Below are 27,853 nucleotides of genomic sequence, written 5' to 3' on the forward strand. Positions count from 1 at the left end.
CGCAGTGAGTTAATGTGCTGGACTGCAAAGTTGGTTTGAACTGCAAGTTCGGTGGTTTAAGCTCACCAGTTGCTCCTTGGAAGCCCTATACCAGGATGCTGTGGGTCTGAACGGCACTTAACAACAACAACAAATTAGTATACACCTGTTATCTTTGAACACTGGAATCTGATGCCTATGTTAGATTCAGTTTTGTTATTTGTTGTTGTTGTTAAGTACCTTCTGGTCAGTGCCGACTCATATTGACTCATTACAGGGTTTCCAAAGCTTTGTAAATCTTTGGGAGAGTAGAAAACCTCATCCAAATTTGGCAAATTATTTAATCTTTTGTTTCTCAGTTTTTTCATCTGTAAATGGAGATGATGCTTAGATGTTATTGTTAGGATTAAATTATATAATGTATATAAGCTGCTTAATACTTCAAACATATTATCAGGAGGGACATCATGCTTGGTAAAGTGGAGGGTCAGCGATAAAGAGGAAGACCCCCAATGGAATGGATTGGCACAGTGGCAGCAGCAATGGGCTCAAGCATAACAACGAGTATGAGGTTGGCACAGGACTGGGCAGTGTTTCGTTCTATTGTGCATCTGGCCATTATGAGTCGTAACCAACTTGAGGGCATCTAACAGAAACAAGCAGCTTAATAGTATCTGGCATGTGGAATGTCAGCTGCTAAATCACCATCACTGTCATCAACCATTATCATTCCGAAGGCACCCGGCCTCTTGACTTATCTGGCACAGACGTTGGGTGGGGTGGCGGTGGGGGTGGAGGTGTGGAGATTAAGGCTACATGGAATTACCATGAGTTAGAATCGCCTTGATGGCAACTAACCACAGCAAGTGATCAGGACTCTGAATTTATCCTGAATCTCAGTAACAGAATTCTGAACTGGGGTGGAGGGTGGGGATGGCGGGAGAAGCTAATGTTTATTGTTTGCTTATCTAAGAATAGGGCCTTATGTGTAAAAATTGAATTTTGTCAGTCTGGTGAAATTGTTGTTGTTAAATGCTGTCGCATATAGGGTTTCTGAGGAACTGCTGGTAGGTTTGAACTGCCGACCTTGTGGTTCGCAGTCTAGTGCATTAACCCACAGCTCCACAGCATGAGTCCTGTAAATAGGTGCTATAAATATCCTAATTTTACAGACGAGGAAACTGAGGCACAGAAAGGACAATGAGCTTGCCTCTAAGAGCAGCCTGACATCAAAACCTGGGGCTGTTGACAAGAAAAGGAAGACCGTGTGGCTCAGCAACCATACGTTTCTCTCCGTTACAGCCAAGAGTTGAGAAACCCACCTGCCAGGTTTGCTTAGATTTGAGTTCTGTACCATCTAGATTCCAGATCATGTAAGCTACTATGTGTGTGAACATAATTTCCTCAAATTATTAATTTCCAGATAAGTCTTTCGTTACTGCTCCAACCCCTGTCTGCTAAATGCTCTGCAAGCACCTCTAAGTCCACAGTTCTAAAACGACACTTGCTCTTGCTTCTCACCTGGCTTTGGGGAGTTATTTACTTTCTGTTTGCCTCAGTGTGCTCATCTTTTAAGAGATGCTTCACAAAGGGTTAAAGGAGGTAGGTAATGTTGCTGTTGTTAAGCGCCATTGAACCTGTTCGGACTCTTGTTGCCACTGTGAGAGAGCAGTTTTCTAGGCCTGGGGACAGTAATGGGATCTCAACTGGCTGTTGTGGCTTCACTACCCCTATCCCGAACAGTTAAAATTTCCACTAGGTCTTTGGCTGGGATGTTACGGAAAAAAGGGGTTGGGGCAGATATATACAAAGGGGTGAATGAAAGCAAAGAGCCTTTTCTGCTTCACTTCTTGTGCAGAAAACATATGTTCAGTGATGCAGGCAGCAGTTGGGTTAAAGACACACTGTAGGGCTGCAGACAAAAGGCTGGGCTCTTCCTGCATTCACAATGTTTCAAACATATTCACTTGTCTCACTTGTTAGGGACTGAGCTGTCAGCTGGATCCTCTGCTAAGTGTGATTTCTTTTTCCTGTTCCCTTTCAAAGGCCTTCTCCCTTCCACTCTCCCCCAATGTTTTACACTTCATATAACCCAGTGTGCATGACAGACCACTTCAGTCTTTGCGCTACTGATGTTTAGGGGAAGGAGGGAGCTCATCTGATGGAGCTCTGGGGTAACTTTACACTTGCCCAAGGATCAGACAATGCTAAGACACATTTAAGCCAAGTACCATCAGTTGGCTCCGTGCTTTAGAGTTTGGCGTAGCTAGCCATTCTTCACCTTCAATTAACAGTTAGACCAACAAAAGGTTGAGTGCAATAAGATTCTTAAAAGTGGCGGCTGGGAATTGACAGCCTGCGTGGGCTGGAGTGGGGTTGGGAAGTTCTGGCTTTCATTTGTAGAGGGAAAAGTTCCTGATGAAAACATATAGATAAGGCACTGCTGAAATAATTGGAGAGAAGTAAGCTGCCATTCTAATATTCATTATGTGAAATATATATGTATGTCCATACTTAATACTGAAGCCCTGGTGGTGTAGTGGGCTTGTTAACCTCAAGATCTGTGGTTTTAATCCACCAACTACTCCATGGGAGAAAGACGAGGCTTTCTGCTCCCAAAAAGATTTACAGACTCACAAACCCTATCCAGGGTTGCTATGAGTGAGAACCGACTTGAAGGCACTTAACAAAAACAACAACCAGAGCTACTGTTGCCACTGGTTTGTACTACTCTTGCTTTCTTATTCACACACACACACACACACACATCACAGTTTTCCCATCTGCAAAATGGGAAGCTTATTATCATCATAACTGATAGAGTGTACCATGTTAAAACAAAGGAAGAACTGTTTTATAAGTAATGGTCAGTGTAACATTTCTCTTGTTGTAGAAACCTTACTTTGTGTCTTCATTGCCATATTACTGAGTCAGTTTCAAGCCTCCTGTTTCTTTTTTTCTTTTCAGAGCCTTGCTCCTGCTGTTTCATGATATAGTTTATTAGTGGATTGCCCATCCTGGAAAGCACCAGCTTTTTCTCAGGCCTGAGAGCAAGCAAGGAGGCAGGGAATTTCCCATTGGCTTAAAGCTCTGAGTTGGTTGTTCGCTCACCTCAGCAATAGAGACAATTACAGCCTTGCTAATAAGTAGGCAGTCGTGTGGAATATCCCATCAGTGGTGTCTTCTCATGTGAAGACCTGTTCCACACTTAAAAATCTACAGACAAAAAATGATTGCATAAATATTTTCTCATGGAAAGTACCAACAAAATCATCCCCACGAACACATATCAGACTGACAAAGGCAACTACTGATGGGGTTTCCATTTTTAGGGCTATCATTGGGCAGGCCTTGGAAGGAAAACATTGTTGAAATGTATGTGTTCCCGGAAAATGGAAAGTAAGAGCCTGCAAAACTTTTCTGTGGATACAGCTAATAGACTGTAAGTTGGGATAGAATTGTACCTGAGGTGGCACCTTCCTCCCTTACTAGGAATAGGTTGTCACTCAGAGCCAACAGAACAACTGGAAAGTTCATTGATAGACCCACATCAACTGCATGCATTTCAAAGAGTGATGGAAAGGACGTGAAGGTAATAAGAGTATGTTTGTGGGGCTTTTCCTGCAGTGCCTGGGCTTTGTTTTTCCATCATTTTAAAGGAAACGAAAGCTTCAGAAGCTAGAATGATTCCTGGGCTCTCTTGTTAGGAATAATTACGCTGTTTCTTTCACCTCTCTGTGAATCAGTCATTCTACACACTGCATATAATACTGACTACAGTAGATTCTACTGAAACAAACAAATCTATTAGGCTATTTGGGAAATGGAGGGAAAAAAGACAATGATTTTGTAAACTTCGTAAAGGTCAAAAACAGGCTTTCAGTAAGAATGCAGAGACTAGAAATCAAATCCCATTTCCCATCATAAGAAGCCCGTTGTTTTAGCTGCAGTAGTTAATGTACTGTACGTGAAAGATTTAAGACTAGTTGGAAAGCTTTGCTTCTGTTTTATTAGGCTGCTATTGAAAAGCCAACAGCATAACTTCAACTAGGTGCTTTGAGATTTCTTAATGGGCTGTCAGGGGCAAGACACCAGGGCTGTGCTATACTAGCTCTTTCCTGTACATTAAAACAACAGGGGCCAAGTGATCACATACAGAAGTATGAATTACTTGATGCTTTGTCTGTTCCATATGGCCAGCCATGTCTTTGGCAATTAATCATGTACAGAATCAGTTGAGCGCTCTCTGAAGCATTGAAGTCAACATTTAGTTGTACCTGTGCCAGTGAGGGCACCGGGGTTGCAAGCGTAAAATAGCAGGATGAGGGGCTGCTGGCGCCAAGGCCCAAGCAGCTGGCTTCTATAAACAACACTTTTTTTTCCTCTTCACCTTTTTTTTTTTTTCCTTGAGGAGCACATGAGCTGTTTTTCACCGTCATCTGAAACGCCAAAGTTGCCAACTGAAGTTCTGAGGCCTCCATTCAGTGCACCATCCCGAGCCCAGAAGAAATGCACGGGGCAGGCCATCTTTCCCTCCAGCAGCCTGGGCATTCCATTGGTACCCACGTGACTCTCTGATGATCCTGGCAGTGCCATGCAGGCTGCCCTGACTTGGTGGCTTTTAGTAAAACAGATGGACTATAGTGATTTCCATCATGGTAGAAGGAGAAATAGAGTCCTGGTGTGGTGCTGTGGGTTAATGCGCCAGACTGCAAAGTCAGTTAAACTGCAGAGTTGGCGGTTCAAGCTCGCCAGCCGCTCCTTGGAAACCTTATATAGGGTCACTATGGATCAGAACCGACTCAACGGCATTTAACAACAACAGAAGGAGAAATAGGAGATTCTTTTTTTTTAAATAATGGCTTTGTGGCATGTTGGAAGTTGGTGTTTTCTAATCAGTAGCCATATCTTCTTTCCTGGAATCTTTTTCCTCACATATTTTACAACAATGATAAAAATTTCTAGTGTTGATTGGACATTTTGTATGGGTCAAACATTATGCTAAGTGTTTTGTGTGGATTATATCTAGACTTCATGACTGCTTTATAGTTGTTGTTGTTGTTAAGTGTCGTCGAGTCGGTTCCGACCCATAGCGACCCTGTACAGGGTTTCCGAGGGTGTAAATCCTTACGGGAGTAGAAAGCCTCATCTTTCTCCTGTGGAGCAGCTGGTAGTTTCGAACCGCTGACCTTAAGGTTCGCAGCCCGATTCGTAACCACTACGCTACCAGAGCTCCTTTATAGTAGGGGATATTATTTACACCCTTTGCAGATGAGGAAACTGAAGAAAGAAACATTCGTGATTCATCTCAGTTGACTTTTCTAGCCTAGTAGTACATGATGGAAAACTGGTCCAATATGTCTTACTGGTACCTTTTTAAAGATTCATTTGGTAAACTCTGCTGAGATAATCATTCAAATAGAGTGGGTCTCTGAGAACCAAATGTGTCTTTAAGTGGATATAAAAGGCTGTTTTGTTGGCAGCCTCTGAGAGATTGGTGTCTTTGTACCTTCCTTTCAAGACAGTTGAGCTTATCTCGTGATTTCCTTGGTGAGTGGAGTATTGGGGGTGGGGGTGGGGGGTTAAGGAGGCAGGATAAAGACAGCAGCCTTAAGTAATCCAGTAGACGTGGCACCCAGCGGTGACTTGGTGTTATCTCTAGCCAGGTCATCCAGGATGTGTTTTCTCAAATTCAGGAAACAGGGGAAAGAAAGTTTTAACATTGTATAAACATTAGCACCCCCAAAACCTCCTGCTCCTGGAGAGGGAGATAAGGTAGGCAGAATGGCTGGGAGGAATGTTTATTTGTTCTGCTGGGCTGTGGATCCAAGCATGCTGGAAATCTTTGGTGGTGCCCAGTCCAGTTTAGAAAATGAGAAGGCATCATTCAGCATTGAGCTCCGGAGTTCTCACCAGACAGCCATCTGAAACTGACAAGCAGTAAACGAAGCAAGACCTGAGATCGACCTTTCTTTGATGGGATTCAGGCCATCTCAGTGGGTTCTGGGCCTTTCTTCTTCTTCTTCTTTTTTTTTGGGGGGGGGGGGGGGGGGGGGGAAAAAAAAAAAAAAAACAGAGGGAAAAAAAGTGTTTCTGGACTTTTGAAGAGAGATGCCCTGGTTGAAGTTTTGACAGCCTGTGGCAATGCTGATGGAGGAATAGCTTTCCCAGCTGATAACATCTTAAACCAAGTTTCTTCACAAGTTGAACCTTTAGCCCTCATTATCAGTCAGAGAGTAGCTTTGTAATTTGTGTGTGCAGAGGGGAAATACAATCTGAACATGAGACAGCTACGTATATAAAGTGTTAAGCACTGCATTGCCCCATAATGACAGCATTTATTTCTTTGGTGGTGGTGAAGGCAGGGAAAGATGGAAAGGTGAAAAATGTATGTGCTTCTGGGATCCTGGTGCTTATATCTGTTTTGGAATTGGAAGAACAGTAGCAGAAGTTCTTTTTGTTGTTGTTGTTGTTTTTATATAGTAAGCAGTAGGATTGGAATCCTGTGTGGCGCTGTGGATAAGCACTGGACTGCCAACTGCAAGATAGGCAGTTCAAATCCACCAACTTCTCCTCAGAAACCCTACACAGACAGGTTCAGTATGAGTCAGAACCAACTCAACAGCACTTAAGAAGTGGCAATGGGATTGCCAGCCATATTTGCAGAATGCCATTCTGTTTTCATACATTTTCTTAGGCAATTTTCTCTGGTTTTCAGGAAGCATGGGTTAAAACTGAGATGTGGAGTTAAAGGAGCATTTTGCCGAATATCAGAGAAGGACCAAAGGAAGTGAAGAGTCATTTAGTACTAAGCAGTGAATGCTGTGATTCTTCTTTTAAGTCTGAGTGGTTCCTGTCTGAAACTTTACCTGCAAAAGATTCTTCCCTATATATAGCCACATGCACTTTTCTGTTGATGTAGTAGCATTAGGACACACTGAAAGTTGACAAGTGTGACCACACAGCCAGCAAGCTCTGTTTTAATTGATGCATCAGATACAACCAAGTGAGAACTTGGAGGTCTAAAATTTTGACTCCTTTGAGTTTTGACTTCTTTTTTCTTTCTCTCACCTACTCTCTCACTTTAGTTTTATACTTAAAGTTTTGAGCCAGAAGAAACAAAAGATACTAGAATCCTTGGCAGAGTGGGGAAAGAGTGGGGGCGGGGAAGAGGGTCCTGAGGATGCTGTGGGTTGTCAGAATTTAACATCCCTTCCTTTACTGAAATGGAGAAAGTGGAACTTCTTGTTTTGACCTCTTAAGAAAATATGCATCAGTTAAGTGTGATCACAGCGTAACTGTTTTTAGACCCAACCATGCTAGTGTGACGCTGTAGGATCAGCACTGGATCTCGAACCACAAAATTGACAGTTCAAACCCACCAGCTGGTCCTCGGAAACTCTATACAGGGTGGGACCCAACTCAAAGACACTTAACAACAACATCCTTCTAAGTAGTCACCTAGGGAAGGTATATGCATATGTTTCTTAATGCTGCTACTTAAAAATAGCTTTACAACGTCAGAAATAGTCTGAATCAAGCCGAAGCTTGCTTCATATCCCTTTTTTTTTTGACCTGGCTTGATGGTTCACTTTATTTCCCAGAAATAAGTATCTATTGGGAGTCGCCTTTCACAGTAAGGTGCCATATGAGGCACCTTGAATGGTTTAAAAGAGAAATGTGTATAGATTCTGTCTGTTCTAATAGAGCTTGCATTCTGGAAGATGAAATGTCCAATGCGTGATGAAGTCAGTGTGTGATTGTGGCTCAGGAGATGCTCAGAGGCCAAAGGAGATGTTGGCTCTCAGTTGTTGTTGTTGTTATGTGCCGTGGAGTCGGTTCTGACTCATAGTGACCCTGAACAGGGTTTCCGAGGCTGTTAATCTTTACGGGAGCAGAAAGCCTCATCTTTCTCCCAAGGAGCAGCTGGTAGTTTCGAACTGCTGACCTTGCAGTTCGCAGCCCGATTCGTAACCATTACACTACCAGAGCTCCTTAGTAGTTTGACTTATATTAGGGAGCAGTTCAAGGTAGACTTCATAAAGGAAGTGTTATTTGTGTTTCTTGAACAATGAGTAGTTCCTGGCCAGTTTTAAAACAAAGATGGTTGTTAAATGCTGTCAAGTCGATTCTGACTCAAAGCGACCCTGTATAGGGTTTCCAAGGAGTGGCTGGTGAGTTTGAACCACCGATCTTGAAGCTCAAACAGACCTTGAGGTGGAGTGCTTATTCTATGATGTCACTCTAAGACTCCAACCAAGATCCAGATGGACATATAGCACAGGACAACCATGTGGTGTCTTCTAGTGTTATTAGTTCGCTATAGAATAAAAAAGATGGCAGAAGTTTGAAAACTTTATGTCAAGAAGGGCTTTTTGGCATGCTAAGGAATTCAGAATGTCTGGTAGTGTGGTGGTTGCTAGTTGGGCTGTGAATCTCAAGGTTAGCAGTTCGAAACTACCCAAGAGGCTGTGAATGTTTGTAGTCCTGGTGTGGTGCTGTGGGCTAATTTGTCAGACAGCAAAGTTGTTTGAACTGCAAGGTCGGTGGTTCAAGCTCACCAGCTGCTTGCTCCTTGGAAACCCTATACAGGGTTGCTATGGGTCGGAATTGACTCCACGGCACTTAACAACAACAAGGAATTCAGGCTCTTTGTTTTAAGATTTTGTCTTCCCAGCTGTCACTAGCTGCACATGTACACAGAAGAGTGACTCGGGTTTAGGTAGGGTTTTGGTGGTTTACGTTCTTGTCTCCTTGGTGATCCTGAGAGGAATCCTGGAAATCCCAGGGCTTCATGAAGAGAAGCTTAGAAACCACTGCTGTAGGCTATGCTGCTTATTTCACAAGAAAGTCACATGTTCAGACATGTAGTTTTCAGAACTTACTTGTGCAGTAGGAAAATTCAGAAACGGTGAGACTGACCCAGAGAGACTAATTTGGATATCATTGTATGGTCCGGATTACAAGTAGTCCTGAACTAAGACTATGGCAATTGTTGTTATTGTTGTTAAAGGCTGTCAAGTCAGTTTCAACTCATAGTGATCTGGTGTAGATTATCTGAGGCTTTAAATCCTAGGGAGCAGAAAACTTCATCTTTTTCCCACGGAGAGGCTGGTGGGCTTGAACTGTGGACTTTGTGGTTCTCAGTGCAGTGATTATTTCATGGAGCCACCATGCTCCCAGACTATGGCAGTGGAGATAGGTTAAGTGTGAGCCATATTGAAAGGGTCGACATGTTTAGGTGTAGGGAGTGTTGAGAAGAGAAAGAAGGAAATTGGGATAATTCCTAGGTTTCTAGCGTGGGTGTTTACGTTGATTGTGGTGCCCATCACCACTCTAAGCTAATAAAAGCAGCTGAGAAGAGGAAAGAGGTTGGTAAGCAAAGATAATCAATTCCAATTTAGACACATTGGGGTTGAGATGCAATGTCTGAGGTAGTGTCTTTACAGAGAAATAGTTAGTAGTTGGCTCTAGTGAATCAAAGCCCAGAGGGCAGTCTGCTTGAAGGTAGACTTGCAGGTGTCATTTGATTTGAACTACTGACTCTGCAGTTATCAGGCCAGCTGGAAATCTGCTTTGCTACCATGGCTCCTTTTTTAAAAAATTGTATCCACTAGCAATACACAAAAGAATATGTATCTGGTTGTGATTGTTTAATGCTTACTTAATATCCTTTTACATATATATAGTTTTTTTTCATTTTATGTAATAGGCACTTTCAGGAATCCTTTTGTTAAAATTGCACAACCTAGCACAAGATGAGAGCTTGGTGGCTCTGTAAGGATAAGCACTGGACTGTGAGCCACCACGCTGGCACTTTGAGCCCAGCAGCTGCTCTGTGGGAGAATGATGAGGCTTTCCGCTCCCATGCAGATTTACAGCTTCGGAAACCCTGTACCGGGTTGCTGAGTAAGAACTGACTCACTAGAACGTAACAACAAGAGCACAAGATAGATTAGCTGAGTTTAAGATAATAATCGGTGGACAATAATAATCATAGTGATGTATGTGCCAAGCAACTGGTCTAAGAGCTTCACATCAATTAGTTAACTCATGTCTTTCTCCCAAGAACCTGGGGTGTAGGTTCTATGAAGGAGCCATAGAATTTTCCCACAGACTTTTGAAGCCTCCTGTATCATTATGTCAGTTTTGCGTTTGGGAAAGGACCTAACAGTTTACAGCCAGCATTTCTATAGATTTCTATGAGAAAGAATTACTTAATGCAATGAAATGTAGCCTCCAGAGCATGTTTCTTAAACCTTGTGGTTTACTTGTTCTGTGTTGCTTGAGAGTGGAGGGGATGTTTTTGGTAACGGGACACTGTTTAAAATTTGGTTCTTGTTTGAAGGCAGTTCTCTAGTATTAATAGAAGGAAAATGGCCTGTTACCATTTCTTGGGTAAAGTCAGCTCTCAAGGAGCTGACACTAATAGAAGGGGAGAAAAGTATTGTCCTGTTTTATTTAAAAAAAGAATAAAAATAAAAAGATATCTTTTTGTACAGTGACTTTTTATCCCGAATTTAATTAAATACTACATTTTAGATTCTGAATGCTCCATTTAAGTTTACCTCTTAAACTTACCTCTTTTCTAACTTTTTAAAATGTTACTTTTAAAATGTAAATGTTATTTTATTAATTTTTGTAACAGATTTATTTTCAACACCCCGGTATAGGTATAGTTCTCTCTATTTTTTTTACTAATTACTTGTTAAGGAATCCTGGTAGTACGTATGGGGTTACAGGTTGGGGTGTTAACCTCAAGGTCAGCAATTCAAATCTACTATCTGCTCCATGGGAGATGAGAACTTCTGCTTCTGTCTAGATTTACCTGTGAACCCTGTAAAGATATACAAGGTCATTGTGAGTCACAGCCAAGTCAACAGCAAACAACCACAACTACTACTTAGTCATTGGATGTGTTTGACAATTGACGCACTTGGCTTTTGTATTCTTTCTTGCCCTGAAAATGCCAGGGGATTGAAGCAAAATGGATGATTGATCTAAATGTAAACTGTAAAACTATGTAACTTATAGAAATAGCATACAGATTAATCTAAGTGACCTTAGGTTTAACAGTGAGTTTTTACTACAAACAAAAAAGCATGGTCCATGAAGGAGAAATAAAATAAATTGGACTTTATTTAAAAAAAACTTCTGCTCTGAAAAGACACTGTTAAGAGAATTAAAAAGACAAGCCACAGATTGGAAGAAAATATTTGCAAAATACAATAAATAAATAAAGATTACCATAAAATAAGGATGTGTATTTTTAAAAATTATGTTATTTAATTCTAGAAAGATATTACGGCTTACTTGTGGCCTGGAGACTGCAGTCCTAGAAGCTATTTATAAAGGCCATCAACAAGGCCTTGTAGCCAAAATATACAGAGAACTCTTAAAACGCAACAATAAGAAACACAACTCAATTGCAATATAGGCAGAAATTGGAACAGCCACCTCACCAAAGATGTATGTGGTGGTGGTGGTAGCAAACGTGTGTGTTCCCATTCCTAGTGACCCTGTGATAGGGTTTCTGAGGCTGTAAACTTCATGGGAACAGAAAGCCTCATCTTTCTCATAAAGTGGCTGGTGGATTCAAACTGATGACCTGTGGTATGACCAGTGCGTATGAGATTGCATTACATACCTAAAATCCAAAACGCTGCCGATACCAAATGCTGGTGAGGATGTGGAGCATGAGGAACCATCACTGGAGGTTAGATTAAGAAGTCTTCCTTTAGCTCCGATGTCTTTACCATTTTCCTTCCCTTGTTAATGTCCTTTATAAAGAGTTTCTGGGACTTCAGTCTCCAGGCCACAAGTAAGCTGTAATATCTTTCAAGAATTAAATACCGTGATTTTTTAAAGTATACATCTATATTTTATGGTAATCTGATTTATGATATGCATTACTGGTTTTGTATTTTTTTCTTATAAATTGAAAACCTTTTTTTTTATACTTTAAAAAATGCATTCATGTCAAGAAAATATGAAATGTCATATAGCTTGTACACAAATATGACAAGAATTATGAATATGTATTCAAATGACTGAAGCTTTGAAATTGTAAACTAGGGAAATCTCTTTATTGAAAGAGCCCTTAAAGTGCAACCTTTGTGAAGCAACCATTTCTTTGGTGTTTCTAATTCATCTATTTGATGAGTATCGGTTCATGAGTAATTTCTGAAAAGCAGGCAGTTGGCCATTGCTTGGTATTTCTACAATACTTGTTTTTCAAAGTCCTTTTCTAGCCAATAATTTAAGGAGCTCTGGTAGCATAGTGGTTACGAGTTGGGCTGCTAACCTCAAGGACAGCAGTTCAAAGCTACCAGCAGTTCTGTGGGAGAAAGATGAGACATTCTGCTGTCGTAAAGATTTACAACCTTGGAGACCCTATACAGGGTCACTATGGATCGAAACAGACTCCATGGCTCATAACCCACCAACCAACCATTCACTGATTTGACAAATACTTACTAAATGTCATTTTAGTCAGGACACTGGGAATACAGTTATTGCTGCTAGGTTTCATTGAGTTGGTTCTGACTTATTTGTTGTTGTTATGTGCTGTGGAGTCGGTTCCGACTCATAGCGACCCTGTACAGCGTTTTCAAGACTGTAAATCTTTATGGGAGCAGAAAGCCTCATCTTTCTCCTGCGGAACAGCTGGTAGTTTTGAACTACTGAACCTGAGGTTAGCAGCCTGATTCATAACCATTGAGTTGGTTCCAATTTATAGCAACCCTGTATAAGGCTTCCAAGGAGCAACTGGTAAGTTTGTACCGCCAACCTTGTTGTCCTATGTGTATCCTACAGTTGATGTCCCTGCCCTCTTGAAATTTATTTTCTTAAATTCTTCCTCCTCCTAAGAGATTCTTCAAGAGTCCCTGAAAATAGGACCCTGGATAAAATTTAAATAATATGAAAAGCAAGGAAGAACTCAATAACTTAAAAAATATGTATTTAAAAATAAATTTCAAGGGGGAAATCATTTGTTTGTATCAGATCCTTGGAGCCACTTAGGTGTGTACTTTGTCTTCTATCTGACATTTTTGTATTTTGGCACACTATTATGTGCTTGTTGTCACAGTGATAGACTATATAACTTTTTGAGATCCCTTCCAACATGAGGTGTAGGGGCTCACAGCCAAGAAGCAATATTGCTGTTAAGAATATTCATTGATACGAGGGCCTTTCTGGAATTAGAAATCTTTTAAATTTGGTTGCTGTTGTTAAGTGCCATTGAGTCAGCTTCAACTCATAGCAACCCTGTATAGGGTTTTTGAGGAGCGACTGGTGAATTTGAACAACTGACCTTGTGGCTCAAACTGACTTTGTTGCCCAGTGCTTATCCCACAACACCACCACCATCCATTCTGGACAACATCGCCCACAGGTTTTACTTTTTTAACAAAATTAGTTTGTCTTAATGGAAACACTATACTGATGTTCCATTAGACAATAAAACAAAAGATTTTATTGAAGGAATAATTGCATTTTATGAAATGAAGTCCACCAGGCATCTTAAGAGAAACATATCTGGGTGTCCTCCCTTTTAGGAGAAACAACAGCTTTTATTTGATAAACAAAGGGACTTGGTTTCACATCAAAGAGAAAAAAGTACAGGGAAGGGAGGAAAATTTACAACAAATTGTCAAATGATAACATTTTCATATCAAAAATTGTTGTTGTTGTTAGGTGTCAGTGAGTCAGTTCTAACTCACAGTGACACTGTGTACAACAGAACTAATAAACACTGCCCAGTTTGGTACCAGCCTCAGAATCCTTATTCTGTGTGAGCACATTGTTGTGGCCATCGTGATGAAAGTCTTCCTCATTTTCACTTGTTGTTGTTAAGTGCCTTGGAGTTGGTTCCAACTCATAGAGACCCTGTACAGGGTTTCCGAGACTGTAAATCTTTATAGGAGCAGAAAGCCTCATCTTTCTCCCGGGGAACAGCTGGTAGTTTCGAACTGCTGACCTTGAGGTTCGCAGCCCAATTCATAACCGCTACGCTACCGCTACCACTTACTCTGTACCAACAACAGTTCTTAGCTGCAGCTTGGGTAAGGCAATGTTTTCTGAAGCACACTATGTAAATATTTTGAACTGCTGACCTTGGGGTTGAATGTAGATCAGGGCAGTTGTAGTTGAATTCCTTGAAATGGAATATTGATTTATGTGGTTAAGAAGAAGAGAAGGTTGAATCATCTCATCTGAAGCCTTTGAAATGTTTACCTGGCTAAAGGGAAATGACAATGACTTTCTTGAGGAAGGTAGCTGTGAAATATAGTGTAATTCACAATTGAGTTTCAAGTTAAGTTGGAAGCCAACACCTCAATTCTTCTTAAATTCACCACCAATTTCCAACATTTAAAACAAAACTTTAAACAATAAATGCTTTTTTTTTTTTTTTTTCTTGTTTATTTTAGAAGTCTAGAGAATCTGGCATTATGGAGCCAGCTTTTCTGAATGGCAAAGTTGCCTGGATCTAAATAGTGGCTGCCTGTTTAGGGGTAAACTCTGCTCAACTCATTTATGTTAGTTGCCTGGCCCCAGTGGATATTTGAATTTGCAGCCCTTGCTTCAGTCATTTGGAGCTGGGATGTAGTGAGGTTGCTGTAAGACAATTAGCATTCCTCCTTGTGCTGGTGGACCGAAAATGGTGTTGCCATGGAAATTGAGGAGAGTCCAGTGGAAACATCTCTCACTATAGTAAGATGTTGAGTCCTGGTGTGGCGCTGCAGGATAAGCACTGAACTTTGAACCAAAAAATCTGTGGCTTGGCAGTTCAAACCCACCAGTTGCTCCTTGGAAACTTTATAAATGGGGTCGCTGTGAGTTGGAACCGACTTGACGGCACTTAACAACAACAACATAGGGTGATGTAATCCTAGTCCTAGGGAGAAGAGACTGAGGTCCTTTTCTTGGCCAGTGCTGGTCAAGTCATCTTGGATCCTTTATAGTAGAGATAGTTTTCCTGAGGAGCAGCTGGTGAGTAGAAGAAAGGAATTCTCCAATGGGAGTTCTGAGTGAGTGCTGTTACCAAAGGGAGGGGGTCCAACTAGGGATGGTTGCCAACAAACACAAGTGGTCACTTCTCTCTTCAGACTTGTCATGGGGATGTTTACTATGCACTAGAAAATGCAGTAAGTCCTGGTGTGGCGCTGTAGGATAAGTACTGGACCGCAAGGGTCAGTTTGAACCCTAAGGTCAGTGGTTCAAGCCTACCAGCCACTCCTCAAAAACCCTATACAGGGTCGCTATAAGGGGAATCAACTTGATGGTACTGAACAACAAAAGAAAATACTGTAAGGAATAGGAAGTAGTCATTCAAGTCACATGAGAAGTAAATTATGTGGGTGTATTGGCATCAGTGAATTAAGGAATGCTTTCAGTGACTAGACCACAGAAAATGGTACGTCATTTCTTCTCACAATAACCGTGCTTATCAAATCTCCAAGGAAGTCACACTAAATTTAAACAAAACACAGTGTTTATGATTGCTAACGGTTTCTACCCCAGCTCTACAAAGATGAAAAGTTCTCTGATAAACCTTGGAAAGAGTTTGCTTAAATTTCAACCTATGTTAGAGGTAACACATAGAAACCACCACTTCAGATCTGAGTTTGCATGTAACTCTCTTCATGGTCTGGGCATGAGAGTGTGTTGCTTTTAAAATTTGCCATTCCCAGTGCTAGCTCCTAGAGGCTGGAGTGGTTTCATACTCACCTGGGAGCCTAATTTCTTTGATGAACTATTCTTATAACCATAGAATAATTGATTCTTCCCAAATCTCTGGTCTCCCAGCTGGAAGCATCCCAGAATGCATTGGGAAGACCAGTATAATTTGTTTGTACGCAGTGCATTTTCAAAGCTGGAAAAATGTTCATTGGTATATCATGCTTTAAAAAATTTGTATGCATGTGTTGTTTCTTTCTATACAAGATCTTGATTTTCAACAAGCAAGCAAAAAGAGTGAGTGCCCCCTCCCTACAACCAACAAATCAGAATTGCTAGCATAGCTGGAAATAGAAATGAATGATTCAAATAAAAGAGGCAGAGCACATAGCCTCAGCTGGGTGGCAGGAAATGACGAGAGGGAAAGCCAGAGATTGCGCTTTTTTAAAAAAAGCAAAACAAACAGCTCACAGTGAAGTGTACATGAAAATCATTCCTAATAATAGCTCAGGGTAGGCCATTCGCAGGGAGGAAATCATTGGTACACTGAGAAAATTAGAGCAAGAATGCACAGTATTCTGATGTGTGACTTAAGGCAACGGGGCTTTAGAGTTTACCTCATGTGCCATGTACATTGATTAAACACAAAATATATGCTGGCCATTTTTGACCATCATTTACTGTATTGATTTGTTAGCAGGGGGACTGTAATAAAAAAAGCATTGATTTACTGTCCTTATTTGCTTATGGGCTTTTTTTTTATTATTAATTTCACTTTTTCCTTCTCTTTTTTTTTGACCATTTTTTTTAGACAAATGCTGTGCTTCGTGAAGTTCGGAAAGAGGGGGTCCCCGTGGAACAAAGAAAGGAAATATTGACCGCCATCCTAGCCACACTCACCACACGACAAAACCTGAGGAAAGAGTGGTATACCAGGTTAGTCTTGTGATAGAATTGGATTCGTTGTTCGGCTGAACAAGAGTTATATTTGGTTAGACCTTTCCTTTGGCTGGTCGCCTCCCTCCCAATTGTGGGCCTGTGAAAACTAAGCAAGTTTTAGATGCCTACAGCCAAAGTCAGCTTTCCTGCACATGGTATCAACACTAATGTACTAATCCATGACGTCTGTATGTGTGTGTGTGTGTATACATATATATGATTTATCCTTGAGTATACCTTTAGCATATAGTTTGTATCTTGGGCATAGTGTAATAAAATGTCTCATATTGAGGAAACCTTTTAATCAACAGTCTAAGCGACTAACACTGCTATCAGTTAGGACAGAGCCTGGAAAAACCCCATAGTGCTGTTGTATCACGCAGTGAGGGGCGGATTGCTGGCCGTTGTGTATTTATCAAACCACTTTTTAGAATTGTCCAAGTAGGGATTTACTTTTGCTTCAACCTCGTTTCTTTGCACGTTGCCATGATCAAAGCTGTTACTGGTGGAAAACTTCTACAAATCTTAGGTTTGTTGCTTTGTTTGTTTATTTTTTCCAGAAATAGTGCTTGCATAGTAAATATTATGTTATCCTGCTCTTATTTGAAAAGCGGTTGTTCTGTGGAAGGCTGGAATTAGTTCCCCAAAATGGCAGGATTATCCTTTAGCTCTGTAAATTATCACGTGTCTCGAAACAAGATGGAGAGGGATAAAGAAGAATATGCTATATTTTGCCTCAGAGTCTTATCTGAAGCTGAAAATTCTATGTGTCCGAGAATCAAGGACTTTTATTGATAGCCGTAATGCTTTCCCAATGAGGTCGCACAACAGAATCTGCAATAATGGATAGTGTCACTAGTAACAATTATCATAAAAATAGATTCATCTGAACAAAGCTGAAGATGTGCATTTTTCAAGAAAGAAGACAGTAAACTATATGAACTACCTATCTTGCCTGGGTATCAGAAAGCTGCTTTTTCTACTATGTGTATTGTCTCTGAGTTCAGACTCACATTTGTACACTCATTTAAAAATTCCCAATGATATCATCCCCCACCCCGTTTTTCTTGTGTTGTCAGAGTAGATGAGAGGCAATTTCAGTCTCAGTAATTAAATGATTTCCTATTTAACGTCCAATAATTAATATTTAAATTTTCTGTGTATTACAATTAAAGTATGTCTATTCATTAAAATACACATATTTTATTAAATAATGGGTATCAGTGTGGAGACATCTACAAGGGCTGTCTCTCTCTCTTTTTGACCTTTTATATTATTTCCCTCTGGTGATTCTTATTAAATAGACAAGGGAGAAAGAAAGAATTCCTCTGTAACCTCTGCCCCATCCCCCATCCCTCCAAAGACCGCACAGCACACAGACTAAATGTTGAGAATGACGTCTATTGTATAGTGCGTTTGGTTTGTTAACAATAATTTCTTAATACAACAAGTCATCCGACAACATGTCTAAAATGGCCTGTTTAAAAGGAGTCTAGTCTCAGCGTTTCTGGCCCTTCCTGCTAATAATTTAATCAGGAGCTGGAGCCAGTGTTGAAGTTGATGTAGTCTAGCATCTGAAACAAACTGCTCAAGTCCTTTGTGATAGGAGAGGAGAGAGAAAGAGCTTAGCGGCTGACACTGTGCAGGCCTACTTAAAACTAAACACCTGAAAGAAAATGTCAGGAGGGTGGTGTCTTGAGAGCTCAGAAGGAAAAGTGCCCTTAGAGTATTAAATAGCCATAAGCCCCCACCCCACCCCTTCCTCCTCCATTTGATGTTTCTCATCCTGGTGCTCTGTCTGAAAGACGTATCCATATGATCTGTATAAACACGCTGTTACCACACCTTCCTCTCCCTCATCAAAGCTTCCTCTCTGGCCGTCTGGAATCAGGCATTGCCTTGAGTCGCCATCAAGCATGAGAGTTATAAAACACCCACTGCCCTGCTTACTGAGCTGCCTGCGTTAGAGAGATTGGCCTATTGTGTACTTTGGAATTACACGAGGAAAAATGTGCTTTGACAGAAAATAATTAGCACTCGCCAAAGGCCAAGCAATAGGTTACAGTATTTTACTTTCATCAAAGCTATCAGGGGATCAGTTAGATTAGATAATAGAAATTTTTCCTCTGAAAGTTAAACACAGATGACTCTAATTACCTTATATTGCACGTTTGAGAATGCATTATGAATAGTACAACTAAAAGAAATTTAGGTCAGCCGAGACCCCGCAGCTGGCAATAACTTTAGTCTAAGTCTACTGTAATATAGGGCTTTTTACCCTCGTCAGCAGGTTCATTTGTGATAATGATGTTAGGGAGAGGGTTTTTTTTTTAGTTTTTTTTTTAAGTGGAACTTATAACTCGGTTATAAAATATTTGTGTCTCTCTCAGGCCAGGAGCGGAGCCATTGTTTGGGACTCACTGAAGCCTTCTTAAACTGAAAACATATGTGCCTTGTAATTTAGCTTTTGGAGGAAAGTGTCAATTCTTCCTGAGTCGGAGTAACTGAGTTTGTCACAGTGTCACACAATTCTGTGATTGTAGAGGCACATCTGAGGGCTGTGGGTTTCCTTCACCAAGCTCACTAATCCCATAAACAACCCTCTCCAAATAGGCTTCTTAGGGCTGTCGACTCACTTCCCCCGAGTTGAATGATCCACAGTACATCAGGAGGAGCTGTGTGAATGCAGCCTAAGTGCTAACAGAAGTGACCCAGAATTTCTGAAGATTCGGCTTTGTTTATACAGTCCACTCTGCCTGATGGACAGCTTGTTATAGCTTTTAAAGAACTGGGCAAGCCCTCTCATCTGACCCCTTCTTGACCTCTGCAGCCCAAAGGTCAGTCTGCAGCTAATAAACTCTGAGGTTCCTAGGGTCTACTGTAGGCAAAGACAGGGAAAGAGCAGCTGCAAGGGCTGGACGTTCCAGGATAGGCTGTTTAGGGTCACTCTCTGATAATGAAAATGATTACCAAATTATATGGAAGTTTAACCGTAATAGTGAGTGAGAGGAGGGTGGAGCTCCGCGTATTAGGTTTGATAAATGAACTGTGAAGAGACCCATCTGGCTCTCAGCATCTTTTCTCCCCCTCTTTCCCTACCAAGGGGAAACATTTTAAAATAACAGCAGTACATACAGACTCAATGACCCATGCAAGGAGCTGGGATGGATTAAGATTTAATAGTGACAGTGGAAGAAATTATCATTTGAAAAGTGCACCAAAGAAAAGGTACAGTTCAATATCTATGCCTGGCTTGTGTTTCTAAATAAAATATAGTAAAAATCAGTGTCTGTTTATTTTATACAAATCTCCAGCACCTTTCTTGCTGACAACTTTGAGGTTAAAGTTTATTATAGAATAATTAGTTGCAGCCAACTTAAGGAAAGGAATGGGCTTCCTTTGGCTTCAAACATGTCAGCGTGAGAATCAAACTTTTTTCCCCCCTGCCTATTTTCTCAGTGTGAGCAACATAGGTAAATTGAGTGTTAGAGAAAATGCTTTACTCAAACATTGGTGCCCATTTCAACATCTGACCATTGGCCATTATGTATTTTTTGTTAAACTCAGTATGTGTGTGATGCTTGACCATTGTTTTATTTCTGCTAAAACTTGGTAATTGTTATGTAAAATAATAAAAAGGCACACAATAGTAACTGTGTATGTATCCCCTCCTTCCTTTCTTTTTCAAAGAAACATGATAATATTCTGATCAATGCCAGTAGTGGGTAGGTCACAGCCCATGTCACTTACTGCTCATTGGTCAAGGAAAGCTATTTAGGGCTATTGTCCCCCTAGTTTTCTGTGACTATGAAATATCTTGGTTTCAGAGCAGGGACAGGAGAGACCATGAAGTTCTGAGGTGCTTTGTAGAGGCGGTTGGCGCTCCTAATCCTATGGCTGAAACGATGTGATTTTACTCAGTAAACATCTTTTTGCATGTTTTGTGTACCTACTGTGTACAAAATGCTGCATAGGAGGCTATGTATGATATAGTGCACTAGACAGCATGTTTCAGGGCTTATCTGACCGTGAGGATTCAGAAAGTGCTAGAAAGAGGCTGTGGAAGCACGGAATAGAGAATGCATAACCATGATTACCAAAAAGTTAGCAAGTTGTTCTAATTCTTTAAGAATTAACTGTGTTTTTTTAATTTTACAGCTGTGCTTTAAAATTTCTCCCAAGTAAGGTACAAATATGCAAAAAAAGAAAACAAATGCAAAGTCATTAGACTTTTGAAAAATTTGAGATGCAACTTGCATGACATAAAATTTCACATAACATGATTTCACTTTCGGTTTTCCTTCTATCACCACCACTTCTGTAACGAGTAGCCTACTTTGTGTCTCTGGATTTGTCTCTCTGAACATATATAAACCAAGTCATATACAATGTGGCTTCTTGTGGCAGGCTTCTTCCACTTAACCATAAGGATTTCAAGGTTCATCCATATGTAGCATGTATCAGTACTGCATTCCTTTTTATAACCGAATAATATTATTTTGTGTACCACATGTGGTACGATTGATTACATTCAGATAGTCTTTCTTACGATGGTCTTGTTAACTCACACCAAATAACCGGGTGGGGCTATGCAGATAAGGTGCTTTATGGTCCACCAATGGGATTGGATAGCTTGTTAATCAATTCAAATAAGGTGAAGACACCCTTGTGGGAGTATGTGGAAGCCTAACAAAGAACATGAACAGTTTTGTCATCCCACTGAGCTTAAAATGAGTCACTCAGAGGCAGAAAAAGGGGACCTCACTACCACCAAGCAAAAAAGTCAAGAGTGGAGCATCTCAGGGTTCCTATGCTGAGAACCTCTTAGGTCCAAGAGCCCAAGAGCTGTACCATAGGAGTCAGCATGAGATGACAGAAGTGGCAGCTGAGAAAGAGTGGCAGCAGCACCAAGAGCCGGTCAGGTTCTGCTGAGTGTGCTGACCCCTGGAGGGTGAGGGCTATTTACCTTCGGGCAACAGGCTTATTGGCAGAGGGGCCTCTGGGCAATTGATGGAGCTAGGCTCTCCAACCCACCTGTTGTTGTTAAGTACCATGGGGTAGGTTCTGACTCATAGCTACCCTGTGCCGGGTTTCCGAGGCTGTAAATCTTTACGGGAGCAGAAAGCCTCATCTTTCTCTGGCAGAACAGCTGGTAGTTTTGAACTGCTGACCTTGAGTTAGCAGCCTGATGCGTAACCACTACTAAGTGTCTACTGGCAGAGTGAGGTGTCTCTAGTCTTTTACAGGTGGAGCTTCTGACAAGAACCTGCCCTGATTGAAGAACTGAGTCATTTCTGATCTTAAATTATAACCTGTTACTTTCTGGTAGTGTTTGTTGTTGTTGTTAAGTACCGTGGAGTCGATTCCGACTCATAGTGACCCTGCACAGGGTTTCCGAGGCTGTAAATCTTTACGGGAGCAGAACGCCTCATCTTTCTCCCGAGGAAACGCTGGTAGTTTCGAACTGCCGACTTTGAGGTTAGCAGCCCGATTCGTAACCACTACGCTACCAGAGCTATGGTTACAAATTGGCCTGCTAATCTCAAGGTCAGCAGTTCGAAACTGCCAGCGGTTCCGCGGGAGAAAGATAAGGCTTTCTGCTCCCATTAAGATTTACAGCCTCTGAAACCCTATGCAGGGTCACTATGAGTTGGAATCGACTCCACGGCACATAACCACCAGCAACCACTTTCCCAATAGACCCTTTAATTGTGAGTGTGATCTGTGAGTTCTGTGTGACCATTGCAGCGAATACTGAACCCAGCAGAGAAGTGGGGGGGAGGGGGAGTGGGGGGTGGCTGCTGTCAGAATTGGTAAAAGGTTGGGAGAGCAGGTATGTCTAACCTCTGCCTCATAGAATCAGCCTTGGCCTGATGCTGCTGCAGATTCTCTCTTCCCTTCATGAAATTAGAGAGGTCAGATGCCCTCGTGCCGTTTTTATACCACACTTTGTTTATCCGTCAGTTGATGGACATTTAGATTGTTTCTATTTTTCTTTGATCTATTATGAATAATGCCATTATGAACAGTGTGTGTTCTTGAGTGAATATGTTTTTATTTGTCTTGAGTAAATACTTGGGAATGGAATTGCTGGATCATATGGTAACTTTGAGGAGCTGCCAGATTCTTTTCCACAGTGGCTGTGCCATTTTATATTCCACCATTTTTCTTTTTAGTTTAAATTAAAATCATCCTCGTGATGGCTCTATCAGATAAGATTTGGAACCACAAGGTCGACGGTTTAAGCCCACTAGCCTCTCCATGGGAGAAAGATGATGCTTTCTACTCCTGCAAAGATTTACAGCCTCAGAAACCCTACACAGGATAACTATGAGTCAGAACTGATAGTGATCCTGTGATACCTCATTGTGATTTTAATTTGTATTCCCCTTATAATGTGCTGGACCCTTAGGCCAGTTTGAGCCACAAGGTCAGCAGTTCAAACCAACCAGCTGCTCATTAGAAACCCTATACAGAGTTATCACTATGAGTCAGAACCCACTCCAAGACACTTAACATATGACTAAGAATATTGAGCATCTTTTCCTGTGCTTATTGAAGACCATTAGTGTTTTTAATTAAGAAAAAAACAACAAACAAAGCCTATTCTGACTCATAGAGACCCTATCTATTCCCACTCATAGAGGCCCTATCTATTCCCACTCATAGAGACCCTATCTATTCCCACTCATAGAGGCCCTATCTGGGTTTTTCAAGACTAAATCTCATGGAGCATATGGCAGGTTTGAACCATTGACCTGTGGTTAGTAGCCCATTGCCTACCCCACAACACCACCAGGGTACCTTAGTTTTTCAATAAGAGATTTTAAAACATGGCAGACTTAAGGACTCAACCCTTGTGTTAGTCGTAAAGAAGTCACAAGCCTGCTAGAGGATATTTGGCTTCTTGGAGGGATGAGGAAACTCTCATGAGGACACAGCTGTGCCCATTTCTCCATTTCTCTGGCTCACTGTTTATTTACATGTGACCCAGCTTATTTCCTTCTAGAGACTTCTGTTGATTCCTTCTGCCATTCTCTTACATTTCTTTCATTACAGCATCCCTGAACAGTGCCCACTGGGAAGGCATGTGGTCGGATTAAATGGAGATTCTCCCACTTATAAGTCAAACAGGACTTAAGTGTGCTCCCAAAGTAGAGGCGATAGCATCATTTGAGTCCAAGGAGCCTTAAAATGGTACTTAGAACCATAAGTACATGTTATGGTATTGTTGTTAAGTCGACCCTATGTGCGATAGAACGAAACACTGCCCAGTACCGCACCAACATCACAGTTGTTGCTACTCCTGAGTTCATTACTGCTGCCACTTTGCCAGTCCATCTCATTGGGGGTCTTCCTGTTTTTCTCTGACCCTCCATTTTACTGAACATAATATCCTTCTCCAAGGACTGTTTCTCCTGACAATATGTCCGAAGTATGAGAGACGAAGTCTGGCCACCCTGGCTTCCAAGGAGCACTCTGGCTGTACTTCTTTCAACACTGATCTGTTTGTTCTTTTGGCAGCCCATGGTACTTTCAATATTCTCCTCCAACACCATAACTCAAATGCATCAATTCTTCTACGGTCTCCCTGATTATTCACTGTCCAACTTTCACATACATAAGAGACAATTGAAAATACCATGGCTTAGGTCAGGCTCACCTTAATCCTCAAACTGACATCTTTGCTCTTCCACGCTTAAAAGAGGTCTTGTGCAGCATGTTTGCCTAATGCCATACATTGTTTAATTTCTTGACTACAGCTTCCATGAATGTTGATGATTGATTGGAGCAAAATGAAGTCTTTGACAATTTCAATCTTTTCTCCATTTACATGGATGTTATTTATTGGTCCAAAGGTGAGGATTTTGTTTTCTTTACATTGAAATGCAGTGCTTGCCCTAGGCTGTGGTCTGTGATCTTCATCAATAAATATTTTATTCCTTTTCGCTTTCAGCAAACAAGGTTATATTATCTGCATGTTGCAGGTTGTTAATGAGTCTTACTCCAGTCCTGACACCATGTTTTTCTTCATATATTCTAGCTTCTCGGATTATTAACTCAGCACAAAGATTGAATCAATATGGTGAAAGAATACAACCCTGGCACACACCTTTCCCAATTTTAAACTGTCAGGTGCTCCCTTGTTCTGTTTGAACAATTGCCTCTTGGTTTATATATACAAGTTCCTCATGAGCACAATTAAGTGTTCTGGAATACTCATTCTCCCCAATGTTGTCTATAATTTGTCATGATCCACACAACTGAAAGCCTTTGTGTTGTCAATAAAGCACAGGTAAACATCTCTATCCTATTCTCTGCTTTCGGCCAAGAGCCAAGGCCCACTTCTGAATCCAGCTTGAACCTCTGAAAGTTCTCTGTCAATGTATGGTTTCAGACATTTTTGTATTATCTTTAGCAAAATTTTACTTACATGCGATATTAATTATATTGCCCTCTGATTTCTGCATTCCACTGGGTCACCTCTCTTTGGAATGGGCACAAACATGGATCTCTTCCAGTCAGTTGGCCAGGTTGTTGTTTCCCAAATTTCTTGGCATAGATGAGTGAGGGCCTGCAGTGTCACATCAGTTTGCTGAAAGATTTCAGTCTGTATTACATCAATTCCTGGTGCCTGCCTTACATGCACCTTGGACTTCTTCCTTCAGTATCACTGGCTCTTGATCATATGCTACCTCTTGAAATGGTTAAGCATTGACCATTTCTTTTTGGTACAGTGACTGTGTATTCCTGTCATCTTCTTTTGATGTGTTCTGCCTAATTCAATATGTTTTGTCAATGTTGTTGTTGTGCCATTGTGTCAGTATTGACTCATAGCAACCCTATGCACAACAGAATGAAACACTGCCTGGTCTTGCACCAACTTCACAATCGTTGCTACATTTAAGCCCATTATTGCTGCCACTGTGCCAATCCATCTCATTGAGGGTCTTTGTTTTTTTCTCTGATCCTCCATTTTACCAAACATGATATCCTTCTCCAGGGACTGGTCCATCCTGAGCTGAGTAAAATGGAAGTTGAGGCTTGAATTTTTCTTCAGTTCCCTTAGCTTGAGAACTGGTTGTACATGTTCTTTTTGGTTTTCTACCAGTTCTTCGCACATTTGGTTATAATATTTGACTTTGTCTTCTCTAGCTGACCTTTGAAATTTTCTGTTCGGCTCTTTTACTTCCTCATTTCTGCCATTTGCTTTAGCTTATCTACACTGGAAAATAAGTTTCAGAGTCTCTTCTGACATTCATTTTGGTCTTTTCCTTCTTTCTTGACTTTTTAATGATATTTTGCTTTCTTCCTGTATAATGTTCTTGAAGTCATCCCACAATTTATCTGGTCTTCGGTCTTTAGTGTCTAATACATCAAATCTGTTCTTTCAATGATCTCTAAATTCAGGTGGGATATATTCAAGGTCATAATTTGGTTCTCATGAACTTGTTTTAATTTTCTTCAGCTTTAGCCTGAGCTTTCATATGAGCAATTGACTGTCTATTCTACAGTGTGCCCCTGGGCCTGTTTTGGCTGATGATATGGCATTTCCCCACCGTCTCTTTCCATAGATGTAGTTAATTTGATATTTGTGTATTCCATCTGGTGAGGTCTATGTGTATAGTCATCTTTCATGTTGTTTCAAAAAGGTATTTGCAGTGAGGAAGTCATTGGTCTTGTAAAATTCTATCATGGGATCTCCATCATCTCTCCATCATTGTATCTGATTCCAAGGTCATATAATCTGATTACTGATCCTTCCTCTTTGTTTCCAACCTTTGCATTCCAATCACGAGTAATTATAAATACATTTTGATTGCAAGTTTGATTAATTTCAAACTGAAGAAGTTGGTAGAATCCTTCAATTTCATCATCACTGGCTTTAATGGTTGGTGCATAAATTTGAGTAATAGTGATATTAACTGGTCTGCTTTATAGGCCTGTGGATATTGTCACAGACAGTTTTGTACTTCAAGACCCATCTTGATATGTTCTTTTTAACAATGAGTGTGATGCCATGCCTCTTCAATTTGTTATTCCTGACATAGTAAACCATGTGATGTCAGATTAAAAATTTCAACTCACTAATGCTTAGGATATCGATCTTTAGGCATTCCATTTAATTTTTGATAGCTTACAGTTTTCTTAGATGAATGTTTCCTACTTTCCATGTTCCGATTATTAATGAATGTTTACAGCGGTTTCTTCTCATTCAAAATGAAGGCTTTATTACATTCACGTCATCACAGTCAACTCTACTTTGAGGAGGCAGCTCTTCCCCAGTTGTATCTGAGTGCCTTCCAATCTGAGGGACTCATCTTCCAGCACTCTATCTGACAATATGCTGGTGCTGTTCATCATATTTCAGTTTTCAATATTCTGATGCTGACAGTGTTCCACTGCTATTCATAAAGTTTTCAGTGACTAAATATTCAGAAGTAGTCTGTCTCTCCTTCTCTCTAGTCTGTCTGACTGGAAGCTCAGCTGAAGTCTGTCCACTGTGGGTGACCCTACTGGTATTTAACTTCCAGAATCACAGCTACATGCAAGCCACCACAGTATGACAAACTGACATGTGTGTGGTAGAATGTTATGATAGTCTATCCTTAGAAATGCTTTTGGAACTTCTTACCTCTAGTTAAAAGTAACTCTTAAGACTTAGATGGTTTCAAAGGGGAGCTTCAAAAGTCCATGGACAAATGGAATTGAAAGATAGTGGAAATTTTTCTCAAAAAATTTGAAGGCACATTGTATGCATATTTAGTCATATTGGGCTTTGGCAACTCAAAAAACTACCAAGTTTATCTTGTTTTCTGAACAACTAAAACAACCATCATAATGTTTACCCATCATAATGTTTACCCATATCCCCAGACCTTAGGTTCTTAGCCATTAACCATCTACACAAGAATAGATCTACTGTGCAGAGATCTTTGTTAGAACCTAGAACTTACCATGACTTTGATTTCCTTTTCTAAGCTAATCAGCTTGACCTCTGACCTGGTTGCTACAGCAGTACCAACAGCAAAGAGTTTGTGTAAGTTACTTCCAAGACCAGCATATGAAGATTCTCTCCTTTTGCCTCTTGGCAGGCCTGAATTAAATTGAAAACTTGACAAGTCTGCCCAGCCCATCTTGTTGTTGTTGTTGTTATGTGCCATCGAGTCGGTTCCGACCCATAGCGACCCTGTATTGGGTTTCCGAGGGTGTAAATCTTTACGGGAGTAGAAAGCCTCATCTTTCTCCCGCG

The 27,853-nt window shown here is 40.8% G+C and overlaps 1 protein-coding gene across 1 annotated transcript in view; it reads left to right on the plus strand.

Annotated features, from left to right (window-relative positions):
* Positions 1 to 27,853, plus strand: part of FTO (fat mass and obesity associated) — a 621,108-nt gene that overhangs the window by 371,004 nt on the left and 222,251 nt on the right. Inside the window, exon 8 of the mRNA XM_006863615.1 lies at positions 16,472 to 16,596. Within this exon, the coding sequence (XP_006863677.1) occupies positions 16,472 to 16,596 (125 nt within the window). The remainder of the gene's footprint in view (positions 1 to 16,471; positions 16,597 to 27,853) is intronic.

This window comes from Chrysochloris asiatica, unplaced genomic scaffold (assembly GCF_000296735.1).
Source record: "Chrysochloris asiatica unplaced genomic scaffold, ChrAsi1.0 scaffold00055, whole genome shotgun sequence".
Taxonomy (NCBI): Eukaryota; Metazoa; Chordata; class Mammalia; order Afrosoricida; family Chrysochloridae; genus Chrysochloris; species Chrysochloris asiatica.